This window comes from Corvus cornix, chromosome Z, assembly GCF_000738735.6.
Source record: "Corvus cornix cornix isolate S_Up_H32 chromosome Z, ASM73873v5, whole genome shotgun sequence".
Lineage (NCBI taxonomy): Eukaryota > Metazoa > Chordata > Aves > Passeriformes > Corvidae > Corvus > Corvus cornix.
The window spans coordinates 23,967,028-23,994,662 of NC_046357.1; the positions used below are offsets into that span (position 1 = coordinate 23,967,028).

A 27,635-nucleotide genomic window follows, 5' to 3' on the forward strand; every position below is an offset into this window, starting at 1 on the left:
GGAGCTTAAGGAGCAGGGACTATAAGACCTTTTACAACAGACGGGGCAGGGCATGGCAAATTTTAAGTCAGCTCGATGTGAATAAGGTACTCTGAGACTACTGCAGTGCTGGCTCCCTTGGTGGGCCGCGCTGGCCCTTCCTGGCATGTCTTTATCAAGATCACTCCTGAGACGCCTCTCATTCATTCCTAGGAGCATTTGTAAGTCAAAATGTTAAAAAAAGTCATGTAGGTGTATTTTTAAACTACTATCTACGGCTGCCGTCTTCACTTGTCTGATTGTCCTCTGGTAAGGTGACGGATTCCCTGCTCCCTTCCCTCCTCCTCAGCTGCAGAGCAGCACATCAGCCGCAACCTCAGGCATACATCCCAGCGCCGTTCCCTTGGCGAGCCCGGCGGGGCAGCCCCGGGCGGGGCGGTGCCGGCCGCGGCCGTGCCGGGCTGGGCGGGTCCCGCTCCGCTCTTCCCCCTGCGCCGTGAGACCACACAAGATGGCGGCAGCTCAGGGCCGCCGGGTCCGGGCGGGGCGGAGGCTCGCGGCCGGTGCCTGCGGCGGGAGCTGTTGCCGGGGCCCGGCTCGCTGCGCGGCCTCCTCGGCACAGCGCAGGGAGCTAGACCGTGACCCACATTTCTTCCCATGCACTACTAAACGAGGAGCTGCAGGAGCGGCAGGAGAGGCAGCGTGTGTACTGCTTGCAGCGCTGAAATGACACCGGGACACTTGGGCACGGACGGAGGACAGCGGGTGGTGCGCTGAAGGGCTGAACCAGGATCACTGCTGCTGAAATCCGTACGCAGGTATGTTCATCAACAGAGAGACACTGCTGGATTAAAATAAGGTGCAGATGAAACCCTCAGTTTAGAAATCAGAACTCGCAGAGAAAAAAAAAAATCCCACACTGAAAGCTCACCGTACTTGGAAAAAGACGACACAGAAAAAAATCCGTTGGAATGCACCTTTCAGTACGTCTTGTTGGTAACCAGGATGCTGGTTTTGACTTCTCTTCCTGCTGATGTGAAGGATTTGTACCTGCTGGCATAAAGCCCCAGTCAGGTACCCTTCACACAACCAGCTGCAGCAGCTTTGCTCAAACAAACATTTCAGTTTCATCCTATGGTATGTTTTGTAAAAACGGTTCATACGCAGATAGTTCAGGGCCTCTGCTGGCATAGGTGTTTTGTTCAGTGTCTTTTGCACAACACTGGTTGCACTCCGTGTCTTTATGTGTCAGCTGGATTGTTCAGCACTTAAGAATGTACCTACTATTCTTTGTTTATTTTAAATTTCAGAAATACGCTTGCTAAGTTGGCAAAATTCACTGTTAGGACTACAGAAAATAGTTTGTTTATATAAACGGATTAATTTTATCCTTAAGAACTTTAGGATTATACTTACTCACTAGCAGTATTTATATGTAATGCAAACTGCTAAAACTTGACTTTGGCTGTATAAAAACACAAGTCTAAGTATCCTAAGTTGGGGAAGACAGTGGGATGGTTGGAGGACTGAGAAGGTAAGACAGTTAAACTTTATGCTGTATCTTACTGGTTATAGCCTCCAAAATTATAATAGTGCAATGGCAACTCCTGTTCCCCTCCTGACATGAGGGAAAGCAGTACTGCATTTGCACATAAGGGTTGGACACCATTGGTGGTTTTCACCTCATTCATTTGTACTTAAAACTTTGCAAGAGGTCACTGAGGTAAAGGATGAAGTCACATTTAGCTCAGTACAAGTCTTCCTACTCAATAAAGGCACACAACTGCTTGATGAGGATTACTCAGACCTTACTTCCAGTTGTTTTGTTAACAATCTGTGTATTAATGGAACTGCTTTTTCCACTTCCCTAGGCAGCATCAAGAGAGAATATTTGTCACACCGACACTGAACCAAGACTAAGCTTCAGCCCTTTATATGGAACTGCTGAAAGAGGAAGATGCAGTACTGAAAGCAGTCAGTTTTGACTGCATGAGTCCATGCCTCTCACAGAAGGCAAATGATGTCTTACTTCAAAAATTTCATGAAATGCGAACTCGGTGGTTCACTTTTCTTAGAGCTGTTACACATGAATAATTGGGGAGAGGGAAAGTTACGGTTCTTACTCACATCAAATTAAAACTTATAATTTGATTTACTCTGAAGACTGCAGAAGTAAAAAAAGAAAAAAAAGAAAGAGCCAAAATGTTCTTTTAGTACACAGTGATTTTTTCCTCTTACTAGCAGGAATAGCTTTTTAGATCAACGGTGAACTAAAACTTAATGAGTACAGAAAAGGACTTACAGAACAACATTTTTGCACAGCTAGAAAAGGATAGCCTCTGAAAATGTGAAGTTGCCAATAAAAAGGAATGCAACAGCAAAGTACATAATAGAGCAATACCTGTATATTATTGCAAGAGCAGTAATACATGTCTATCACTAAATCAGTAGACAACTAACTGCTTACAAAGGCAAACAGTAAACTAATTTTAGTTATGCTGCTCCAGGCATTGAGTGCGGATAACTGTACCTTCACCTCTGTCTGCAGAAGTAAGGTGTGCTTCAGGTTGTAAACTAGGGTGCATTTCAGGATTTAAATAATAGATTGGACCTTTTGCTTTATAGTGTATGCATCTAGATTAAGACAAATGGCTGGTAACTTGTTCTGGTTTTACTCCACAGTGCCTGCAAGATCTGGTAGGATGGTGAGAATACCGTGTTTCCTTGGACAAGTATCAGAACTTAAACTTGAACAAAGTGGGATTAAATTTTACTCATTTTAGAAGAGCACTCCTATTCAACATATGGACAAGACAGTATGAAGAAGCACACTGCTTAAATTGACAATGATTTATTGTGTTTAGGAACATTCAATAAATACCAGTCTTTTAGCTTAGTTTGGGAATCCTTCCCCATCGAAAATCAGTTGTTTGTGTTGTTTTTTTTTTCTGGCATAAACTCCATTGCCAGCAATGGATGTATCAGAAAAAGAGGTTAATAAATACAAACAGACAGCAGTTTTCTAAACATACCTCCTCTTTTAAAGGCATGATACAGATTTACTAAACAAATCTCAAACAAGTTCTTCACAGAAGAAAATTTTGCTACAAGCTGTCTCTGAACATTGTTTTCTTCACTAATGCTGGTAGTTTATTTCATGGAGTACAGTATTTATGAACAGTAATGTTGAGTCATTTAAAACCAAGCTTTTTCCCCCTTTTCCTTTGCCACAGGTATGCTGAGACATGTAGCTAGTACTGAACTGTACGAATTTAAGAGTGGTGTGCCTCTTGTCGAGCATTTAATGGCAAACATGAAGAAACAGCACTATGGTACTAGGGATCTGGGGGATTTTTTTTTTTTAATCTTGATTTTTAATCACTGTTCAAATGTTAAAGGTATCATAACTAAATGTAACAGATGTTTTGTGTAATTTTCTGTAAATGTAAAAACACAATGGGAGATTCCTGCTTGTGACGAGAATAATTTTCAAGTACTTCAATTTGAATATCCCTCTAAACTCCATTCATTTCTTATTAAAAATGTGTATAAAAGCATGAAGACTACAGAAAACCAATTAACATAACAGAGTTAATCTTGAATAAGTTTTTCCACCACTGTATTTTACATATAACCAAACTCCTGCTTTAGCAAAAGCAAAAGGAATAAAAAATTCTCTCCCAACTATTTATACTCAAGAATTACCTTGCTGTGGGACTAGATACTTCAGTCTACAGTCCCTCTAACCCAAGGTGTACTCTTAGGTGTATCCCTTTGTGATGATTTAGGGTCTTGGAAGTTTTCAGCAAACCTCTCTCTTGCTTTATCCCAGTTCTTTTTATTCTTGCTCTGGACAAGCTGAACATCTTCAATTGAGGCTGGTCTCCTAGTACCCAAACCTGCATGCTTCTGATGTAACTCAAGTTGGATCTGTCAAATACATTAAATATTGTTGTAATTGCAAGTTAGGTATTCTAAATACTACAAATTCTGTTTTTCTAATACACATTTCACCCCCTGTCGCCAAGCAGCTCTCTTTCATGTTCTAATACACCTAGATCATATATAAACAATACCATGAAAATGATGTGTCAAATCACCACCTTTGGAACTATGATCTAGAGTGCTGAATTATGTCCCCTGCCACTAACACTACTGTGAAATACACCTCACTGAGTGAGCAGCATATGATTCCTATGCTGGCTAGTTTGACAACACAGGGCATGGAGTGGCTCTGAGCAGCATTACTGCCAAAAGACAACACATCTCTGGTGACAAAAATGGGACTAACGTGGCTGCCACAGAGACCCACAACTTGGTGGCTACAGTGACTTCAGCTGGCTTTTCCTCTCTAATGGCCCATCACCTAGCTTGATTTTTGTGCTACATCAGCCTCCGAGAAAGTGAAGAATTCCACCCTAAACCAATCTTAATTCACATCACTTATATTATTCCAGTTTTCCTCCAGACTTTGTATTCAAACATGAGATTATTAATTCAATGGCTAGAAGCTGTCTGTCTTCCTTTGCTTAGTTTTCTAATGAACAGAGTCTAGTGAAGGGACAACACTACTGAAAAATTTCAAAATACCTCATTAGTCAAGGAAAATATAATTTGAGATTAATCCTACTGAGATGATTTCTTCCTAACCGGGGTTTTGAAACATGGCATAGTGAATAGTGGCATACAATTAGATACTTTTCACTACAAATACATTTCCATTATTTTAGTTTCAAGTGAAAACCAGAAAGACCTACCGGATCCTTCATGCCACCACCATCCTTTCCCAGGCCTTCCCCCTTCTTCCATCCCATCTTCTCCAACATTTTGTGTCCTTTGTTGCTGTTGCTGATTTCACTGCAAAGAAAGTTTAAGATAACTGATAAGCAAGAGTTAGAGAGTATAGAGTATGTTTTCAACTACTGAACAACAGAAATGTGCATACACATGCTGCTCTAGAAACCAGTAATCAATCCATCAAGAGCTATCCAGAAGATCCTTGCTACCTTTTGCAAGTTCCTGCAAGAATATCTTTGGTTAACAAGCCTCTGGTCAATATCAGCTTTCTTAAAACTCCAGAACTACTCGCTTGCTTTAGGAGTTAAAAGATACATCATGGGTAGCATGATTACACTAGGATAAATGCAGTAGCGCTGCCAAATCATCTTAATACACCTATTTCATCATCTCACACCTCCTTTTTTTAATTTACAGGCACCTACAAGTTCATGTTTCTTAAAAAAAAAAACCCAACTACAGCTACAGAGGCAAAATAACAACAGAAGGAACATCAAATAAATACATGTCCTATGAGTGGCTGGATACTGACAGTGAGAGAAGCTGCAGGTGAAAAAGTCTGCATTTATATATACATATTACTGGGACTGAACACAAAAATGAAAATTGAGCCACTTGAAAAACAGACACTACTGAAGATGTCAGTAGTGCAGCTGGGGAGTTCTTTAAATTTTCGAGTTGGTAAGGAAGTGATCTAAGCATCTTTATGGCCAAGCTAATTTCTGTATGGAAGGTGAGGAGTTAATAAATAAGACCATGTGAAATGGGAAGTGTGAAAGGTTAAAATTTTCTATCTCTCCTAACACAATATATACAGGTAATTTGTAATCTAACAAGCTGTATGCTAGTAACAAATTGATACTTACTTTATGATCATTTTTTTTAAGATTCACAAGAGAAAGACATGGGGGATACCTTTCCCATGCCCAACTTACATATGAACAGAAGCTGAACCATCATCTCTCTGGAAGGTTCCTTCACTTCCAATGGTCTCTCTGCGTTTTCCTGCTCTGTCTTTGTACTTTGGATTCTTCACTGCCTTGTTGTCTTCATACTCTGTGTTCTTTCCAAGCAGATTAAATTGCATCATGACAAAGAGGGTGGGGTTTAAATTCTTTATTTTTGGTAATTTCCCTTTTTCCCTCCAGAAGTATAGCAGCTTCAGCCTATTTCATTAATTCTAAATCTTATAACAAAATCTGTAGTCCTCACTTAGTATTTTCTTAGCCTGCAGGCATACCTTGTAAATCGCATTATTGCCATCATCATGTAATATTGTCAAATTCAGTAATTTCTCAGAAACTGTAAATAAAATAACAGATTCTCTTGAATCTTCTCTTGGTATAAAGAGTAAATCTCTCAATATTAAGCAGAAAACCATGTGGACATGCCACTGGCTTTTTATATAAACATTTATCCTGTTCCTCAGCAACTACTTTTTTTCAGAATAAATGACAGAATTAAGCATGTTTACAGATTCTGTATCAGTATTATTTTGGTACCTGAAGAATTTGATACAAATTATGGCATTCTGTTTTCTACATTAATACTTAGTACAAATGCTGGAAGCAACCACATAGTTAAAATTATCTCTACAACAGAAGTAATTTGAATACATATATATTATATTGCCTGTATGTTCCTGTTGATATTCTTCTATGGACTTAAAAACCTGAAAAAATTCCTTCTTCCTTCCGTAATTTTTTCAGTTGCTTATTGTGTTTCCTTTCCAAATAAAAGATAGGACTGTGATTCAGTGAAAACTTACTCTGCAGAAATAAAAATAGAAGTGTCTTGCAAAATCTTAATTTCAAAAGGACTAGGAATCTTGTTGATCCTTTGAAAGGATCTTCCTTCTAATTTTCAATGGAACTTTCATGCCCTCTTACCATCATCTTTCTCTGTACAGGTTTGTAAAGAATAATAACTTAGTGTACAAAAGACAAACCAGGCTAGGTTTAAGGGCATTTGAAAATTTGGCTTATTTAACGAAGTCTATAGCTTAAAATAGGAATCACGAAGTAATTAAAAAAAAAAAAAAAAGTGGTAAGAACCACAAAAACTTAAATCAACTTCTACTGTAAACTCACCTGTAAACCGTATTTTACCCGTATTTGTTTTAATGCTTTTCTTCTGACTAACTCTCTCTCTTCTTTGCTAAGTGCTGGACAAACTAAGAGGAAGAACACAGGATTGGATTTCTAATTACTAATGTAACAATGTTTTGAAACAAACAACAAATGTGAAAATTTTTGTTCTAACATAATTATACATAAGATACATATACCATGAAGAAAATACATCATTATATATAACTATTCCCAGTTGACGAGAAAATGATATGAAAATGGAACTAGTTATTATGTTTATAAAGTAAATAGCCATAACAAAAAATATACCCAGTGATAATATGACTAACCAGAAGGCTCCTTTTTCTTGTCCAGGCGAAGGTGTGCTCTAACTTGTCCTGGTTCACATCCATCACAAGTATCACTGCCGGGGTGAATATGAAAAGAAAGCACAGTTTCGCCAATCTTCACTTCATCTCCATGCTCCAGGACGTAGGGATCACATTTTGTTTTAGGCTACAGTAAAAGAAAAGTTTTGGCAGCCAAGTTACTAAACTACTCATGAAAGACATGAACTCTATTTTATGCACACTGCTTACAACTCAGTAATTCAGTATGGCCTCACAAATGTAGGCAAGTATTTTAACTACAGTGGGTATTTCACTCTAGCAACTGCAACCATAGTGAATTTTTCCTAGTATAACCAAACATTAAGCACTGTATGTGGCCCTAAAATCAGAAAGAAACCAAGACAGGCCTTCATGTATGAAAGAAGACATACAATGGCATTGTAAGTGATTTGCCGTAACATGTTTTAAATGGCCACAAGATTAGTTTTCTGCATTGTATAGAGCACTAAAACAACAGGTACTCACCTGGAGAATCTGATTTCCATTAACCACTGTTCCATTCTGACTGCCTTGATCCACAAGAACATAATTTTGCAAATCGTGGTCAAAATATACTTCTGCATGAAACTGACAAATAGAAGCCTAAGTTAAATGTTCTTGTCAAGCGAGTACTTCACAATTTAAATCTTATTTTAAGGTAAGATTTCAGAATATATTTTGAGACCTTAAAAATGAGCAGCTCTGGTTTAATAGAGTATTTCACATCTTATGGTTTCATTCTTGTGCAATGTAAATGAACAAGCCACAATAGCATGAGCTAACATATACAGTTAATAATGTAACTGTTTTGTTCATACGATGATTCAGGACTGGACAACTATATTCTTCCAATGTGGCAAGTGTGATTTACTTAAAGAACTGCAAGATTCAGTAATATAGCCTTTTAAACTGCTCTTGTCAATAACAGGCTTTTTGCTTTTACGGTATGTTATAGCATTGTCATTTAAAAAAAGATCTCATTCTGCTTCCATTTACTTGGTCTTTCGTATCTGAAATAACTCCCTTAATGCCATGCTTTTGTAACTTTCACATAATTCACCCCCTCCTGCATCTTAATACCTAGGACAGAATCAGTACCAATCTTTTGCCGTTTCTTTCATCTCCTTTCTGATATTGAGACTAACAATCTATTTTTTTTGTCTTGTTGCAGTTCTATATAGGTATTGCTCCCAAGCCCACACAGACCAGAGAAAGCACAACTCCTGGCCAAATTTAATAAAGAGATGCACAACCTCCAGAAAAGGCCACTGAACAAACCAAAGTACCAACTTCTCCAGCCTACTAGAACTTCCAATAAAAGCAGTAAGTCTAGAAAAGTGTTTCAAATTTGACAATTTCAGGCAATTGAAGTTGCTGCTTTCAATAAAAAAAATAAAAATATATATTTTGAAGATTAGCTAGCATTTCTTACTAAATGGAATATTCCCATAATGATGGAGACTGACTAGTTCATTCAATACATATTTTATTTTCTACTTCTGTTTTACTGAATAGAACTAAAACTTCTAAAGAGGCTAAATCTGCAGGGTGTAGCATTTTTTAAAATCTCACTTTCCACTCAAGAAAAGCAAACATCAAAGTTGTCCACAGCTAAAAAGTAAGAATACTATAGAAAACAAACTAGTATGTAACTTTTTGTTTCCACAGATATATAATTTATCTTTTCACCTTTGACTCCTTCTCTGAAAAGTGAAGTGACTTCTTATATAAACTGTCAGTACCTGTGAAGTACTAAACTGGTAACATTACAGAAAAGTAAAAGCCTTTTGGGTTTTTATTTGCCCAGTTTCAAACACATGCCTGAGAAAGTTATTAATAGCAGGGAAATATTTGCTCTGGAAATTATTCAGTATGATATACAGCAGCTGATTACTGAGAACTATCATTTAAAATAGACACAGCAAAGTGTGTTTCATGAGATACTTGCATTTACAGATGTTTTTAACTAATTTTTTGTTTGGATGACACGACGTCAATCTACAGTTTTCTTTTATTATGAGTGCTATATTTAGGGTCTGTGTTGAAGTATTTAGCAAAACAGAGCACAGAATTTATAACAGAACAAGAATTTCCATTCAATCTACCACTGAAAGGAATTCTGTTAATTTTTCAAACTCCCTCTACATCATTTCCACAGTTGCTTAAAGAAAAAGAAAATAAACCATTTTGCTCTGAGCATACTGCAAGGACTGCTTTACTTGGTAAAAAAATTCTTACTATCTGACATCAAAATTTTATATACCATTAGTACTTAACAGGGTTTTTCCTCAAGTTCAATAACTATAAAATTCAAGATTCAAAATATAACTTTTTTACTGTGCATTACACTGTAGATTAGCAGAACTCCAATTTTAGAAGAGTATTTAGCTTTTCTAGACTTTGAAAACATGCTGTTGTTTGTGTTAAGCTCCCATTCAGTAAAATAGTGTGTGTTTTCTTTTTTTCTAAATTCAAGTCTGGCTAAACCCATATCTCACTCTGAAAGTTCTTTCAAAAAATTAACATGATTTTCCAAATTTAAAGCCATAAAATCGAAAGCTTAATTCATACATTTATGTCTTTTGATCTACCTTTCAGCAGACATGAACAAGAATTACCTTACTGACTCCAACTTCAGGAATCTGAAGTGTGTGTCCAACATCTTTTTCTCTGGAAAGGCAAGTTGATATACAAATCACAACAAAGTAGAAATACGTCTTGTGTGGCTTATAAAAGGTGTATTTCCGTTGAACCGTAATATAGTATTTCTCTTCTAAGCTATTAGGAATTTTTACAGATACAAAACATTGTATTGCTATATACACAATGTAAAGACTTGCTTCAGGTCCCTTCTGCCATTTGTATAAACTATACCAAGCAGGTGATTAGTAAGTGATCAAATGGTACCATTAAATTCTTATCTATAAACCTGACATTTCTATCTGAACTGTCATGCAATGCCTGTAAGTAACAGTCTGAACTCTGCATCCTTCAGGCTCTTCAGTGTATCTTGGCATCAGTCCTCAACAGTGAAGTTAAATTCTTGGTCGCATTAGGCAGGCAATACAAGTAAAGAAAGAGTAATCTGTACAGGGTGGGTTTTGGTTGGTCTACATTTTTTGTTATTAAAACACTGTAGCAGGAAGAAGGGATTTGTGTATTATTATTATTGTATTATTATACTGTATTATTATTATTATTGTGTATTAGATTCTTAGACTAAGGGATTAAGAAGCAATGCAGCTAGTAAAAGCCCTATATGCAAATTCAAAGTAGAGTTGTCTGTTCATCTTCACATACATGGACTTCACCTTTAAGAGCAAATCAAAACACATCTATCAGCATTAGATAGAAACAGCTTTTCCAGGGTGAGGTTTTTAGTAAGCATGGAAAAAGCTTTGCATCATCATTAAATTCATCATCCACAATGAACAGATCAGATTTAGAACTGTAAGAATACAGTCTAGCACAAACCAACTTACTTTTCTAAAGCCCATGAACAAACCCTACTGAAATCTGAATGTGTGAGGAAGTCCAGGATATTCTTCCTTGTGATCCTGAATTTCTGAAGGGCGTTTTTCCATTTTTGAAAAAAGTACTTTAGTGGCCTGGAACAAAATTTACTTACTTTCTAGGAAACAAGTTTTCAAAGAAGGACTTGCAGCTGTGCTGCCACTGGGGCTTGGTCACAAGATCGAGTTGCCACTAACAAATTTTCAGGTCTGCTGAGCTGCACTAACTGTGTATACTGTTATGTTATCACGACAACATGCTGTTATGTGACCTGACTTGAATTTCTTACTGTGGACTAACCAAACTCAGAGAACCACAGAACTGCTGCAGCCTAGGAACACAAGCATGAAGAGTAGTGTTAAGTGCTTTCCACAGCTGTCAAAGTGAGGTTGTTTCAGATAGAAAAAAATATATATATATAAAAAGTTTCATTCTGTTTTACCTTCCAATTGTAGCAGACTTCACAGCAGTGATAATATAAAGTGACCCAGTCTGTAGAACTGGTGATCTTATTACAATTACTCTGATACAAGGAGGCCAGATCTTTTCTTCATCTATAATTGTATAGAAAAAAAACCCCACCACCATTAGTACCAACAAATTACAGTTTTAACTTTATAGTCCATAGTTTTTAAAAAACTGAAAAACATTCTGGCATTACCTAGCAGAATAATATGCAACTTTCATAAAAAGAAATGTGTAACCACATCTGAGAGAAAACTTTGATGAGATTATTGTTTCAAAGGCTTTCTGACTGCACATCAAAGTATTACAAATGTTTTCCTAATTCTAGTTATTTATATGTGGACAAGTCTTTAGTTACAGCAGTAAAATATATATACATTCACAAAATTTACTAGTATATTGTAATTTATGGATCATTAATTGTAACAGATTAGAAAACAATTTTACTTTGAGAAAAGGCAGCACCTTTCTGTTCACCACATCACAGACCTCCTGCATATCAAACTTTATATATGACAATTTCTATGTCAAGTGTATTTTTACCAGTTTTTTCTCTTAGGAGCACTATTCATCAACATGGATTAGAAAAAATAATAGAGCCTACAGATGCATATGCTTTTTTGCATCATTATCCATTAAAATACTATATTCTAACAGCTGTATGAATTCTGTACTTGGATGTACATTTGTAGAAACAGTCTCCAATGATCTCAGCTAGGAATAGATAGATGAGAAGACAAAACCTTTAAAGGTACTGGGGGAAGAGAAATGCTCCAGTTTTTGTTACTTCAGCATTACTGCAGCATTGGATATTAAGAAAAGACAATTTAGTCTGAAAGCCTGATGGTAGCAAGCACATTTTGGTTAGCATTAATCACTTAGAATCTGAGTAGTTACGTAAAGTAATGAAAACATAGGAAACAAACTGACAATACAATACAGTTTTCTATAGGTTATATTTCATTCTGTGATTTGGCTTATCCTTTGCTCTGACTGGCTGCATCAAGCTTTTCACAGGTAACCTTCATTTTTTTTTTTTAAGGACCTAGCAGAACACGTAGGTATAAAACAGCATACAGGTTTCCTGTCTATATCCATTTCTTACAAGTTGCCATTGGAATATAAACAAAATATGATTTCAACTAATACTCCATGTTGCTTTTCACCACAGTAGATCCATCTTGCATTCAACTGTACATGATGGTTTACAAACAGTATCAGAAATACTGTATATTAGTTTAAGAGAGTTAATACATAGAATTACTGTGAATTACTGGTCTAGAACCCCTGTTTTAGCAGCAGAGGTTCTTTTCTCCTTTCACTTTCCTAATCAAACCACATTTTTGCAATCCCAGAGGTTTCCACACAAGCACAGATGTTATACTCAAGAAACAGCTTTCATAAAAACACTACTACTTACTTTTGTGCAAGTGAAGAAAGGGAAAGAAATGCTGGTAACATACAGCACTTTTTAATTCAAAGTATCTCAAGTCAAATGCTTTTATATATTTTCTTTTAATTATCCAAACTGTAATTTTTTTAACAGGCTCCTGGAAAAATACAGTAATATCGTATATAATCCACAATAATTCACCTTCATTTTCTGAGTTTTCTGAATCACCAGTTTCTTCACTCGTTAATTCCTCCTCACTGTAGGCTTCACCCTCAGAATCTGTAATTTCACCTTCTTCTGGTTCACTCTCTGTGTCTGCTGTTCTACTGTGATCTGTATATGTTGCAGCATCTGGTGTACTTTTATAGGAATGTGAATTTATACTGTCTGTAGAAACTGATTCTTTGGCTGATAGACTGTTTCGTGGTTTTGTGTCCATTTTAGTCTTTTTTCTTACATTTGGAGACTCATCTTCTTCAGTAGAACTTACTTGCTCAGTGGTGGAAAAGCAACTCAGACTGTTAGATGACTTCTGCTCTTCTGTGTCCAAATCCTGGAGGGGAGTTATACAATGTTACAGTCTTTACACACTGAGTTTTGCTAAAGAATGCTGTTAGCCTGGAAGTAAATTCTGCACTTAGGAAGAATTATTTTTAGAACTATTAAGAAATAGTTAAATTTCCAGAAAGTTTTACACATGCAGTAGGCAGAACTTTTACATTTCAGTAAAAATATTTCCATATCTTATGTGACTGAGACCATCTTCTATTTGTGAACGTGTGACTGCCCTCCTCTTCTAAACTTCACTTATTCCTCTTCTAAACTTCACTCTTTTCTCACACTTTAGAAATGTTTAGAAACTTTAGAATCTTGTCCTCATTTTCAAATGCGTACAACATCACTTTGAATATTTTCCTATTTTGCTTTTATGACACTCACTTCTGTCCCTCTCTTATTCAATTCTTGCAACTTGCTTAGAAGGTCTTTAATTTATCTTCATTGTATCTTCCTCCTGTTTTTGTCTTCTTTTTTATTACCACGGTCTAGAATATCTGGAATGCCCACTCATGCTTCACCTATAGACCTGTTCTTCCTCCTTTCAAAAGTACATCTTTAAGAGAGTCTTTAATCAAGATAGCATAGAGGGTATAAGCTTAACTTCTGGTATGTGAAACAGTTCTACTAAAAATCCATTTTCTACTTCAAGAAACTTCTCAATTTCTCTACTGAATATCAGACAGATTGGATTATTACGGGTTCTTCCACTTCCACTTACTTCAGCATCAGAAAGAAAAAAAACCCCAACATTTTTTTAACTGAGAAATCTAAAATTTCATATTAATTTTTGCTAGAGTACCTTGAAAATGTAATTCTCAATCTAGTAGCTTGACAACTATCTTAGAAAAAAATAAAAAGGAAAAAAAGGAGGAAAAAAGAGAAAAATGAACAGAAGTGCCTTTAAAAGATAAAATCTCAGATTAAATTATGTGTCATTTTAAGTTTAGAGTGAATGCATTCAATTGCCTTGAATTGTACCAAATATTGCAATGCAGCAGGTAAAAAATACCTCCTCGACTTCTTTCCGTGTGTTTCTGTTTCAAGATACGTGAAATAACATGAATGTTAACATCATGGAAATTAAACCACTTTCAGAATTGTAAAAATGCATCAGTGGCACAGACTAAGACAAACACAAGAATTCCTCTCAGCTGTTGGATAGGCCAGCGCACTTTTGAAACACTTTCAGTAAGACAGCAGGTTCTCAGGTAAAACCAGTGATTTTTAAAAAGGTTTTCATGCTTTAAGTGAAAGACTGTTGGTTTGTTCAGGGTTTCTCTATAATGCACTCGCCCTCCTCCCTGAATCCTCTAAATCCTTGAGCAGAAAGGAACAGGATTGCAAGGTCCCTGTGTAATGTCATTTATTTTAAACAAAAAGCATAGTAATCCTGCCAAAAGTAAGCCTACACAGTTTAGACATGTCAAACACATTACTTCCATTAGAAATATTTTTGGAAAATCTTATTTTCCCTTTTATGAGTTGTTTTTTCAGTGTATTTGTCTTTGTCTATATTTATGTTTGGTACGGGTATTAGATTGATACCAAACATACCAAGGTGTTCTGCAATCTAAAACATATTGCTTCTATAATACTGTAAACTAACAAAGTAGCTCAGGGTGTTCTAATCTAATCTAATCTGAAAACAAAGAAACTACACTATCTGCTCAAATCAGAAGCAAGGTGAAACAACACTTGACTGTGATGCACTAATGCCCAAGTACAATGGTCCAACCACTCAACTCAACTCCTTCTCCACAGTGAATCCCGTGATATCCCAGGATTTTTGGCATCATTTCAGGTATTTTAAACTAGAAAGTAAAAAGGTGCTGGTTCAAAGCCTGGCTACTAAAGACACACACTTGGTTCTGTGTTGAAAACAGGAATTTTTAGAACACTCTTATAAGCAGACTAAGGATTCCATTCATACATTCATTCTACAATTTTGTCAATATGACCATTAAGCCTCTTCTCAGCAGCTTCTGTATTTTTTCACTTTGCTACATTCAGCTGTTAAGAAAGCAAACTAAATAGTCAAGTTTGATAAAAATGCAGTCTTCACATTTAGAAAACCTTGTATGAAATAAGGATTGTAAAATTGAATATGGATCTTGACAAAGTGTATAAACATTAAGCATGGGGATACTGAATGAACCTTAAAGCATTTGAAAGGATCTTGTGGTGAAGAAATCCTTTTCCATTATGTATAAAATGTACTGGTTTTGGCTGGGGTAAAGCTAATTTTATTCACAGTGCCTAGTGTATGGCTGTGTTTTGGATTCGTGTTGAACACATGGTTGATAATACAGAGATGTTTTATTTATTACTGAGCAGGGCTTACACAAACCAAGGCCTCTTCTGCTTCTTGCACCACTCCACCAGTGAGGAGGCTGGGAGTGCACAAGGAGTTGGAAACAAGACACGACCCATCCAGCTAATCTCAACTGTCCACAGGGTATCCCATACCACATAGCATCATGCTTAGCAATTAACCCTAGGGAAGGGACAAGGAAGCAGGAGGGATGTTGAGAGTTTGGCCTTTGTCTTCCCCAGTTACCATTACCTGTGCTGGAGCCCTGCTTTCCTGGGGATGGCTGAGCACCTGCCGGCCCAGCCAGGGAAGCAGTGAATCAGTTTCTTGCTTTCTTTTGCTTCTGCGCATGTGGCTGTATCTCAACCCACAAGTCCTCTTACTCCTATCCTTCCAATTCTCTCTCCAGTCCTGCTGAAGGTGGAGTGAGTGAGCAGCTGCCTGGGGCTCAGCTGCTGGCTGGGGTTAAAGCATGGCCGACTACCAGTACTAACACAGTACACGTGTAGCACGTATTAAAGCGTAACTATGCAAACACCACCTAATGCCTTGCCTCCACATAGTCATTGCTTAAAAACCAGGAACTGGCAGTGAGCACAACATTTGGTAAATATTACCCTGAACAATGCAATAAATTCTAGCAATGCACTTGATTTCTCAATGAGTGACTAACTCTTCATCCCAAACTTGTGCTACGAGACACAAAGTATGCAAGTACATGCTCATTATAGCCATTTTTTACACCATGATATTAGGCACATACATTTTTTCAGTGTTGCTTTGCCCAATACATCTAAATAGTAGACTGACACCAACAGTCATGAGTTAGACATGGACTGACTCCATGTGACCCAGGTCTGAAAAACTTTCTATCTACTGGGTATTACCACACTATCTCTGGGATTTTTCTCACTAAGCTGAGAGGTGTGATCAATCTGATCAATAATAAACTATTTTTTAATAGAGTTGAGTTGGTTCACATTTCTGCATCCCTGACCAAGTCAGGCAAAAGTACTTTGAAATCAGGATTTTTATGTATCCCATCAGAACTGATCTTATAAGAATAACAAATCATGCTTACGTGAGTGGAATTGATGGTTTTACATAAAGAATAGGCCACAAACTACTGATTACAATGACCTTTTGAAATGCAGATTGTTCTACTTAGAAAATATATATTATCATTGTCATTGAACTGTTTTTCTGAAAAATTCAAAATATTTTAAGCATTTAAATATACTTTTTGCTTTACTGTTACAGAGCAAGATATTTTGTCTTTCAAAACTTCAATTTTTCTGTATTATGACTGATCAACATCCATGTTCATGCAATTCTTCAGCATGCCTAAAAATTAGAACTTATTATTGTGAACATAGTTAGCTCAATTCTAAGAACTGCACTGTTTAAACTATTTTTTTCTAAATTTATTTTATACAAAACATAGAAATATAGACAAATACAACTTCTCAAATGTGTAGCCTGTTCTTTCTTGGTTTGCTAGAAGTTCAGTAGGTGATTTAACAGAATCATGGGTTCTCAAAACTCTTCTACAGGACTGAATAGTACATCTTTAGCACTGACTCTCTCAATTTGAAATACTAATCTGCAATTCAGTATTTTACTGAAAAAGTATTTTCAAACACTTAAAAATAGCTCTTTCACTCAAATGACTAAGCTTTCATGTGCTAAAACCATTTCACAAGTACTTCAGTTACTCTCATCCACCCTACACAATACTCAATTTTCCAGTGCAAAAAATCTAATTAAATGCCAGAAAAAAAAGCTCTTCCTACATCATATAGGAGCCATTTTGTACACTGGTGGACAGCTCTGAAATATGGAGAACAGTAATTTACCTTACCTAAAGAATGAGTAGTTTCTTTAGTCCAGAGCCTTTATATTACACAGGGATGCTAAATACTTCTCTTCCCAAATATTCCAGAATGCCATCAAAGTTTTCTTCAGATGCTACTTACACAGTATTTAAAATATATTTCAAAGCTACTTTTCAGGTGAATGGATTTTGATCAAATAGCTTAAAAAAAATATTAATTCCTTTAGGAAAAAATGTATCTAAACATCAATTACTAGATATTATTTTTCCTTTAATAAAAATATCAAGGTTAAAGGTAAACATCCGTGGACCAATGTGTTTGTTGTCTCAACTCTACCTTTACCAGAAGCTGCCAATCCAAAAGAAGAAATCCTCAGATTAGCCATGGTTTCTGTCAACTGACGTACCTAAAGATGGGATGAATATCAGCAAAAAGTAAACTACATGTGATGAAAAAAGTAAAAATCACTGCTTCAAGAGTTCTATGGGAAATACTACTGAAACTGCCTTGTCTCTCCTACAGAAGTAGCTACAATGTGTCTATAATGGAAAGAATATGTTAGAAGTTAATTTTGAATACCAATCTGAAATAGAATTTACTAGGTGGTACTTTGAAAATAAAAAAAAATTAAATTTAAAAACAATTTATGGGAAAAAATGGCACGTGTCAGACCTTCCTTCTAAATTTTGCTGTGTGTTTCTAATGGTGCCAGTGGAGCAATTAGAACTGCAGGATCACTACTGCACAGTCTATTCTCCAAACTGTATGAAAGCCCTGGACCTTCACATTGGGCCAGGGATCCCATTATTATTTATGCCAACTTTTTTGCTTTTTAAACTTTTCCAAATTTACTTATTTAAGGGGTTTTTTTGTACAAGAGAAAATACCGTGTTTCTTGTCCCACCTTTTTTCTAACCTACCCCTACAAAAAGATACCTGAACTAAACTATATGCCTAAAAGTTTCAAGGTATCCCACTAATCTTTTTATGTGACCTGCACAGGGGCTAATACTTCATCCTGGCAAAAAAAAAAATCCTGATTGTCTATTAAAAGCAAGTAAGTAGAGATGGTATACTTTGTTTCATAAGTCAAAAGAAAACTATTTGTCATATATTCAGTTTAGTGACTGAAAAGAAAGGATTTCTTTAATGAAAGTTCTTGTATAAATTAGGAACATTCCCCAGGTGACAGCAAGTCCATGGTTCCCCCCACTACTGTTTTTTTTACAATTAGAAGTACATTCATTTTAGCAGACACTTATGAGTATTTTCTTGTTTGGTAATTCAGCTTGTTGAAAATGCAACAATATTTTGGTATAGCCATAGCTACCAAAACCATAGCTACCAAAACCATCTACATAGAAACATATGCTTGATAATCTACACACATAGCTGCTAAATTTCTTTATTTCTTGTATTTGGCAATTTTTAAGTAATACTAAATATCTATCAATATTTTTTTACATTTATTCCTTTAACTGAAAAAGAGAGAAAAAAAATTTAAGATTCTACAGCTAATTTAAGATTAACTACAGCTGTCTTCCCCTGCTTCACATGGATAATCTTATAAACCACCTCAGCTTCCCTAAGAATTATAACGTTCAGGGGGTGTACATTGTTTCCAAAAGTACACCCTGGTTTCTTAACACTAGTGGTCCACAGCCCAGGCATTTAACCAGAACTTTCTCCTACCTGTACCACCTGTAGAAAAAGCAGGCAATGTTGGGACCATTTTTCAGGCTAGCAGCACAATTTAATAATTGATTGGGAAAAGCAGTAATGAGGTACTAGTCTTCAAAAGCATTGTCATAACTCTAATAAATTAAACAGTGTTCAGGGAAAGAAAGGGCAGAAGGCTGGGCAGTAAGTTTGGAGAAAAGCATTTCAATAGACAATGCTTCTACTACAAAGTCCTACTTAAAACCAGAGGTTTTTAGTTTTATTCTATTATGAACTAATTAGTGCCTTTGATAATACCAGACTAAACTCGACAACAATTATACTCCCAAAAAATACCATGCGTCTATGCACTTGACTGTGCAGTTTATAAACTAAATTTTCAGTTTTATAACAGAAAAATATAATCTTTTATTTTAGCAAATCTGAATCTTTTATATTAATGTAACATAGATTTTTTAAGTGATTAATAACCACAGTACAAGAATAAAATGTCTTAGGTATGTAAACAATGTCAGCAAGGTACTTTTTTCTTCTAATGCCAGCACTGCATTTACAAAGAAGAGCGCTGACAAAAAGGCATTCTTTTATTTTGAAGTTTAAAATGGAGAGTGTTTTATGTTCCACTTCATATTCTCCCTGGTTTTGTTTAAAAATTATAAAAGGCCATGATTACTTCTTTAACATTGACCTTCACTCCCTGTTCACAGAAGGAAAGATCTGTGCACTAGAGTATACTTAAATGCTTTCCCTGTTACCGTGTTGGTCAAACAAATGAATTTACAAATAAAGCAAAGTACTCAGTTCACCATCAATAAAACACATGAGAAAAAACGGATGTTCACCTCCTACCTTGCGACTGTGAAGTCTCACAGAAAGGATTTGTTAACAAGACTATTTAAATAAAAATATCAGTATAAAGTAAGTTAAAGACAAACCTCTATTTCGAGTTTAATCAGATTACAGAAGCAGACTGTGATGGCATTCAAAAACGTAGTGAACATTATTAGCTAGGTCAGAGCTATACATGTCTAAGAACTTTTATAAACACTCTTGTTGGTTTAGGTAACAGTTCATTACAGAACTAAATTTAAGAGACTTATTAATCAGTTTATGATAAAGGTACTCCTACAAGTTTTTCATGTTTCTTTCCTGACACATGATGGATAAAGTTCTGTATTGACCAATGTCTTTTGAGAGTGGCAGAATGCTAATTTAGTATTTGCCCAGAGCAGGCCCAGAACCTGGGTGCTGCTAAAACGGCACTTCCATTGCATTAGCTCTCGTCTCTTAAGTCTAAAGAATCATTATACTTAGTGTTGCTAAGTATCCAGATCAAGTTTTCCAAATGGAAGGTTCATGTGAAGTTTCCTCAAGGAGTAAGAATTCCTGCATTAGCTACGATTTGCTTATAAAATGTGTTACCAGCCAACAACCACTATCCATTTAACCTAATTGCACTTTTCCTTAATGTAAATAGTTTCTATTTTCAAATCTTTCAGATGACCTCAATCCTGATTAAAAGTTTTTAACTGATGCTATGTGACTATTATGTACAGGTACCTGTACAGTAAAATAATTATTTCAGATTTCAACCAATCTGCTTGTCTGAGGGCTACATAACGAAACTATGTAATGGTTAAAGCAATAGCTTTGAAGAATGCAAACCAAGAAATCAATATATTCAATTTTATCTCAACATAATAGAACAACTTGGCAGAACAGGACTCAACATTAATAAGACTGTTCATGAAGGAAGCGCTTCCTGAGGTTTAATAGCTGTGTTAGAACTTCTTGGTGTTTTACAGTGAGTAATGTTTTTCAAGGCAGACACTATACACCACATGGTATGCTTTCTTAGCACTCAGAAAAATTTTGTAACTTAAAATACAAATTAATTACAATAAGCATTTATTAAGATGTACAGCTTATCCACACACTAACAACTATGAAAATACATTGACCAAGTAAAGTATCAATAGGAGAGCAGAATATGCAAAGAAATAGAACTCCAAGACACCAATCCCAAATGATAGCAGAGATACAGTAAAATGCCAGTGGACTAAGCTCTGGAATGCAGTCACAGAGAAAGGATTGTGCATAAGTGTATTTTCAAAATTTACACTTTTTTGATTCCTAATGTGAATCTGAAAAAAACCCAACTGAACAAAAAACCAACAAAAAATCACAAGCCAAAATCCCAAACCCAAGACGTTGCCACTAACACTTCATTTCTGACATAAATCCAACCCACACAACACTGAATTCATTCTCGTGTGCCTGCTAATCAAGAAACTTCACTGATACTCAGTTTTAGACTCCTTTACAGTTGGGTAGTAATAAAATAATATTGAAAAAGCAAGGGGATCCAAGTTAAAAGTTTCACCCTTAATCATTCAATGGGAAAGTTATTTGAAAGTAACTACATGTTAGCAACCTCCTGTATATAGTTTACATATGTTTAAATAGTTCAAAAAATAAGCATACATTCTCTGCATAAAACCAAGCCCCACAACCTGTAAGTTGCATCATGGACAAAAACCCAACAGATTTTGTATTTTCTCTCTGTCATTTCTGAAGTTACCTTATACTCATCTGCAGCAATCCATTCTGGTTCTTTTCTCTTCTTTTTCCCCTTTTTATCCTTGGTGTGCTTAGTACCAGAGGACTGGTAAGACTGCAGATCCACTCGTGAATGAAACTGGTATCGGCCGCTTTCCACATCACAGTAGTAATAAATTCCAGTTGCTGGGTCATAATACAGTTGGTTTTCCTTTATAAGAAATGAAGAACAATACTATCATCACTTCAGTAAATACACTGATCAAAGAAACATCTGATTAATAAAGAACCACATTTGAAGTTTGATAAAATGAATGAACTGTGGTGGCTTGATCCTGGATGGCTACCAGATGCCCATCCAACCACTTTGCCAATTCCCCTCCTCAACAAGACTGGGGAAGAAAATAAGATGAAAAGCTCATAGGTCAAGACAGAGAGGTCACTATCATGGGCAAGCCAGATTCAACTTGGAAATATTTAAAATACAGCTGGAAGATAAAGCCCAAATTAAAAACATGTCTCCCAGTCTCTTTTTTTTCACAAGTTCAGCTGTACCACTTCATCCCCAGCTTCTCAGCCGGTCTTCCTCCACCTGAGTGGTGCAGGGAAATGAGGAGTAGAGGGGCTGAGATCTCTGCTGCAAATATTTCTCCCCTGCTCAGCATGGGACCTTCAAGAACTGATTCAAGCATGGGTCCTCCACAGGTCACAGGAGCCCACAGCTCCTACCTGGAAGACCTACTCTGGGCTCTGGCCTGGGTTCTCCACAGGTCAGTTCCCTAAGGAGCTGCTTCTGTGTGGGATCCTCCATGGACTGTACTGTGAGTAGCTTCAGTGTGGTCCACTCTACAGACTGCAGGAAATGGCCTGGTCTAGTACTTGGAGAACCTCCTCCTGTTCCTTCCTCTTTGGCCCTGGTGTTCACAGGGTTATTTTTCACACTCACCCCCACATACACACTGCAGTGTGCACAGTTATACCCTTTCTCACGCTGCTTTCAGAGAGGCACCACCAGCTTCTCTAATTGCTGTGCTGTGCCCTGCAGTGGAATCAGCCATGCCCAGGTAGCCCCTGGCCTCCTCCCACAGAGGCGACCTCTGCAGTCCCTGGCCCCATCATCAAAACTTTGCCAGTAAACACACTACAAGAACATTTCCTGTAATTCAGAACACTTACTGACCAAGAAAAGATACTATTTTGGATAATTGTACCATAAACTGTAATCTCTAGCCCCAAACATTTAGGTATAACTAAATCCACAAACTATGTCAAAAGCAATGCTATCCTTTTAAGACCTTAAAAATGAAGTCCAGAAGCATCCCGAAAATAAACAGTTGTGTACCTCATGCATTTTTTAAAGTTGAGTTGAATATAATACTGCAAACAAATTCTGTTTTCAGCACAGTACTGTATACGTATCTATCCATATATCTGTATATATATACACACCTCATAGGAGAAAAAGAAAACCTTGTCAAAAGCTATATAAAAATGTGTAACAAAAAGTAACCATTAAGAAGTTATGATCCATCATCTAATCTGTTTTTCTAAAGAAGTGTTTTCTTTCCTGTAGCATCAAACTAGTTGGTAACAGTACTCAAGTAAAAGCACAAACATTTTGTGTATTTTCTCTCAACATGTTTTTCACTGTGGAGAAATAACTGACTTCAGAAATAAGTCTTTTTCTAAACAAGACATCTTTAAGCTCAAGCTCTTACGTTTGAAAGAGTTACAGATCAACTTTACAGCACAAAATTTCTACAATGCCAAGTAACTTAAAGATCTAGGAGACATCAAAAAGAACTGAATTAAAATCTAAATTTGTATCTTAGCCTGCTATCTTTAATTTGACTGAAATAATTAAAAAATTAATGAACAAACTTTTAACGCTATTTATCTTCAGTAACCTGTTTTTCAAAACGCAAGATCAGCTTGGATCTTAGTTCTTTGCTCATATCAACTTCTACTAACAAAACCTTTGCAATAGAGAAAAATGCCAAGCATTTTGGAAATGATCCTTACTGAATTGTAGTAGAATCCAGTGCTATGGTCATAATACAATCCTGTATTTTCATCATAAATAAATCCGGTTTGTGAAACAGCGGCCTCTGCAGCAGCTCTCAAGCTCTCTGCCAAAGAACCCTCTGGTACTGAAGTTTCTTCTGTCTCCTGATAACAGAAAGTAAGAAAGGTAAGGGCTCTGTGAACGTGGACTGTTTCAGAAGGCAAAAATCTGGCTGTAATTTACTGATAAACGCCTACTGATTTCAACAGGACCAAGACCTCAGCCTGTGTCTTTCATTTTATCCTGGATTTACTCAAAAGTGATTCACATCAAAAATACACACAGAAAACATCTTTCAGAGCATTCCTAAGACAGATCTCTGCTCTCTGTTCCATTTCAGCTGCTAGATGCTAAGGCACAAACTCAGTTAAGCGAGTGACCTAAGAGAAGGCTGGAGAGCAGGGAAGAAAACCCAGCACAAAATAAACAAACCCCACCAACAACGCTGTTCTCCTTATATGTTGCTTCCTCATGTCAATGGAAGAAAAAATACAAAGTACTATTTAAGAAAATCAGGATGGACATACTGGACACACTCTGCTGATAAAAAAGGTCCTGCTTCCAGGCTATGTGGGATATATGTGCCTTTCTACAAAAACTCTCAAACTCCAGAACACAAATCTAAGAGGATGATACACTTACTACATACTAAAAAGAGAACTAGTTTTGATGTACAAGGATATTATCAGCACCAGACTATCACAAAAAGTCATTTTGTACAAAGATGTCAGGATCACAAGCACATCTTTTAGATGGAATATTAACAGAGTACTGATTTCAAAACCAGTAAAACCCCAGACAGTCCAGAAAGAAACCTGTGAATTCTGGACGAAACTTTCCTCTTCCCCATCTTCAATAACTTTGATGCTATCCTTCCTTAGCGGAATATTAGCACCTGTCTCCGATTCTTCTGTGGAATTATGCTCAGTGCCTTCAGTCCCGTGACTGTGCTGCACTGGTAGTTCAGATGCACAATCTTGAGTATCAGTGTGATTGTAATAATTTTCATAGTAGTAATAATCTGCAGGGGGGAGGGGGGAAGAGAAAGAAAAGTTGAAGTTGCATAAATTAGCAATGCAGTATTTTACTAATGCAGTTTAAGGATGCCAAATTTAAACTGGAAATTTATGCAAGTAGTCTAACGAAAATCAAATATTAGGTAGTGCCTCTACTTTGAATTTACTCTACTCTTACTGAACAAATTATGTCTTATTGTAATATACTTCAAAGATTGGTGAAGCATGCATGCTTGCAACATGAGATTACTACGTAACAAAGTACAATGGCATGAATTCTGCTAGTCCATGCCACATTTTATCCTGAATTAATGGCTTGAATAAATAGGAAATAATCTGAAAGATAATGTCAAGTTACTGAGTTTAATTCAGCAAAGGATATAGACTTGAAATGTATTCTATATTACAAAATTTTCAAACTAAGATATTGTTCTAGATGCCCTTTTAAACAATCACCACCCCCTCTACCTGCTTGTGACCATGCAGCACAGTCCTCTGTCTGTACTTCTACACTAGACGTATCCTTCTCCTTTCTATTATGGATTTCTTTAGTGAGTTCTTCTACCTGAAAAAATAATTGCATGTTAAGAACACAGTACTGTATTTTAGTGGTCTGCATCTCAGAAAAGAGAGTCAGCCTATTTTGCATTTCATAATTCAAACAAAACATAATGGCACCACAGGTGTTTGAAGTGATTTTGTTTGGCAGGAGATAATTTTGTACTTGAACGGCTGGCATAAAGAAACACATAATTTCTGCTCACAAAGGATCAGAGAAACTTAACTGAGGTTATTCCTAAATGCCCACCCTGTAAAGTTGCATTTCAAGCAATGACCACTGTTCCGTGGTGACATCTGTGGCATTTACAAACCCCAGAATGTTCTGAACTAGAAGGGATCCACAAGGATCAAGTCCAACTCTTGGCCCTGCATGGGACATCCCCAAGAATCACACCATGTGCCTGAGAGCATTGTCCAAACGCTTCCTGAGCTGTCAGGCTTGGTGCTGTGACCACTTCACTGGGGAACCTCTTGTACTACCCAAGCATCCCCAGTGTCAAGAACCTTTTTCTAATATCCAATCTAAAACTCCCCTGACACAACTTCAGGCCGTTCCCTCGGGCTCTGCCAGAGAGCTCAGTGCTGTCCGCCTGCCCCCCCTCACAAGGAAGCTGTACACTGCGATGAGGGCTCCCATAAACTTCCCTGTTTTGTCAGAAGCATTTACAGGGTAGTCCTTCCACTCTTCCTTTACATCACACTTCGTTTAACAGACTTCTTTTCCTCTGCTACATGTAATCTTTCCTTCTGACTCCAAATCTAACCCTGCGGCAGAGAAGGCGTTACCATTCTCACCACCAAGGTCTGACTCGAGCCCTCAGACCGGCTCTGGCCGCCCGCAGGCCAGGAGAGCCCGGCTGGCTCCGGGAGCCGAGGGACCGGGTGGAACGGGCACGTCGAGTGGACGGGACAAGCGGAGCGCGGTCCGTGCGGCACCCGGTCGAGGGCTGGCGGCCGCGGGGGTTCCGTGCCGCCCGGGCCGGAGGGGGTGGAAGGGCCCGAGGCCGCGGTAACCGGGGCGGGGGGCCCTACCTGCCTCCTGAGCGCCTCGCCGCCCTCCCGCTCCCGGCGGTACAGGCGTTGGGTGCGCCGCAGCCGCCGCCGCGCCCGCTCCAGCTGCGCGCGGCACGCGCCTAGCTCCGCCTGCAACAACGCCGCCGCCGCCGCTGCCTCCCGCTCGCCCGGGTCTGCCCGGTTCTCGGCGCCCGGCGGCGAAGCCATGGCCGCCCGCGCGCCCCTGCGCCGCCGCCGCTGCTCAGCGCCCGCCCTCCGCCCGCCCCGCGGCGCTGCCGCGGCCCCGCCCGCCGGCCCCGATCACGGCCATGGCGCCCGCCGGGCGCGAGGGCAGGAAGCGGCGCGGGGCGCGCGCCGCCGCCGCACCGAGAGCTGTCCCCCGCGGGGCGGGAGCGCGGCGCGCGGCCCGGAAAGGCGGCGGGAGCAGCCGGAAGCGGCGCGCGCGGCAGTGCGCGTGCGCCCGGGAGAGGGCTCGGCTGCCGCGGGACGGGCGGAGCGCGGGGCCTCGTGGGGACGGCCCACACCGGGAGCGGGGGCCGCGGGGCTGCTCGCGGTCCAGCGGCAGCGGCGGGGGAAAGCTGAAAGGATGAGCAGCAGCCCCCAAAGGCGGGGCGGTCTCGGGGCCGGATGTGCTCGAATCTCTTCCCGACCTCCGCCGTCACCTGCGCTTACTCGTGCCAGGCAGAGTTGGCTGCTGGTAGTGGGCCTCAGGGTTCCAGCTGCATCATATAGCAGAATGAAAAGTAATTCTAGCGTGTACTTTCATACAAAAGTATGGCATATTTTTGTTCTTTTTTTTTTTTTTTTTTTTTTTTTTTTTTTTTTTTTTTGTGCTTGTTTGTTCTTTGTTTTGGAATGGTGAGGGGGAAGCTTCTTGAGACTTCTCTTTCAACAGTGTGGCAAACCACGCCATATCCTGGCTAGAAAATTGCCGTGTCTGGACGTTATTGCAGTTGGAGCCATTTAAACAGCATTCACAGTCAGTGCGGAGAGTTGCAGTACTGCAGCCCTGCATAAACTTCTGTTCCTGGTATTTCTCGAAGCAGCTGCAGAAGGTTCTTGGGTTTTCCCCCAGAGCCCCATCTCAAATACCATAATTTTTCAAACTTAGCCTCGCAAACTTCTTATTTGAAGTGTGCTTTCTCTGCTGATTGCAATGCTTCTCAGTTGTTAATAAACTCTCTGATACACTCTGTTGCTTTTGTGTCTTGCTGCAGAAATGAGAAGTATATTGTAGTGGGTCATAGCCTAATAGCTTTTAGATCTGGCAATATTAAATGTATTGCATACATGGACATCTGCATCTGCCTTCAGGTATGTCCTGAATGATGCGTCACCTTTAGACTTTGGGTTTCATCAGGTTTCTTCAAGTAATGTATTCCATTTCATTTACATGCATATATTTTTAATATATTACATTTCCAAAAAGTA

General features: G+C 38.2%; 1 protein-coding gene, 2 long non-coding RNA genes and 1 other non-coding gene across 7 annotated transcripts; 3 read left to right on the plus strand and 1 right to left on the minus strand.

The window, feature by feature from the left end:
- Nucleotides 1-451: 451 nt before the first annotated feature.
- LOC104698558 lies at nucleotides 452-2,904 on the plus strand. The gene is made up of 2 exons (XR_753340.3): nucleotides 452-797; nucleotides 1,851-2,904. It is a non-coding gene; the product is annotated as an uncharacterized LOC104698558 (long non-coding RNA).
- LOC120411576 lies at nucleotides 1,499-1,627 on the plus strand. The gene has a single exon (XR_005603981.1). It is a non-coding gene; the product is annotated as a small nucleolar RNA SNORA47 (small nucleolar RNA).
- AGGF1 (angiogenic factor with G-patch and FHA domains 1) lies at nucleotides 2,815-26,426 on the minus strand. Of its 4 annotated transcripts, none has more exons than XM_039566850.1 (14): nucleotides 26,223-26,426; nucleotides 25,098-25,194; nucleotides 24,453-24,634; nucleotides 23,571-23,717; nucleotides 21,571-21,759; nucleotides 12,807-13,158; nucleotides 11,190-11,301; nucleotides 9,853-9,904; nucleotides 7,721-7,822; nucleotides 7,196-7,361; nucleotides 6,867-6,949; nucleotides 5,712-5,839; nucleotides 4,737-4,836; nucleotides 2,815-3,909 (listed from the first exon to the last, which is right to left on the minus strand). In XM_039566850.1, the coding sequence occupies exons 1-14, from the start codon at nucleotides 26,409-26,411 to the stop codon at nucleotides 3,706-3,708; spliced, it is 2,103 nt and encodes a 700-aa protein (XP_039422784.1). In that variant the 5' UTR covers nucleotides 26,412-26,426; the 3' UTR covers nucleotides 2,815-3,705. The 4 variants fall into 4 exon arrangements, with proteins under 4 accessions (XP_039422784.1, XP_039422783.1, XP_039422785.1 ...); XM_039566849.1 differs by having other exon boundaries at nucleotides 24,429-24,634; XM_039566851.1 differs by lacking the exon at nucleotides 12,807-13,158 and adding an exon at nucleotides 17,646-17,715 and having other exon boundaries at nucleotides 24,429-24,634.
- Nucleotides 7,821-15,415, plus strand: LOC120411487. Its single transcript, XR_005603805.1, has 2 exons — nucleotides 7,821-8,557; nucleotides 9,833-15,415. It is a non-coding gene; the product is annotated as an uncharacterized LOC120411487 (long non-coding RNA).
- Nucleotides 26,427-27,635: the final 1,209 nt, after the last annotated feature.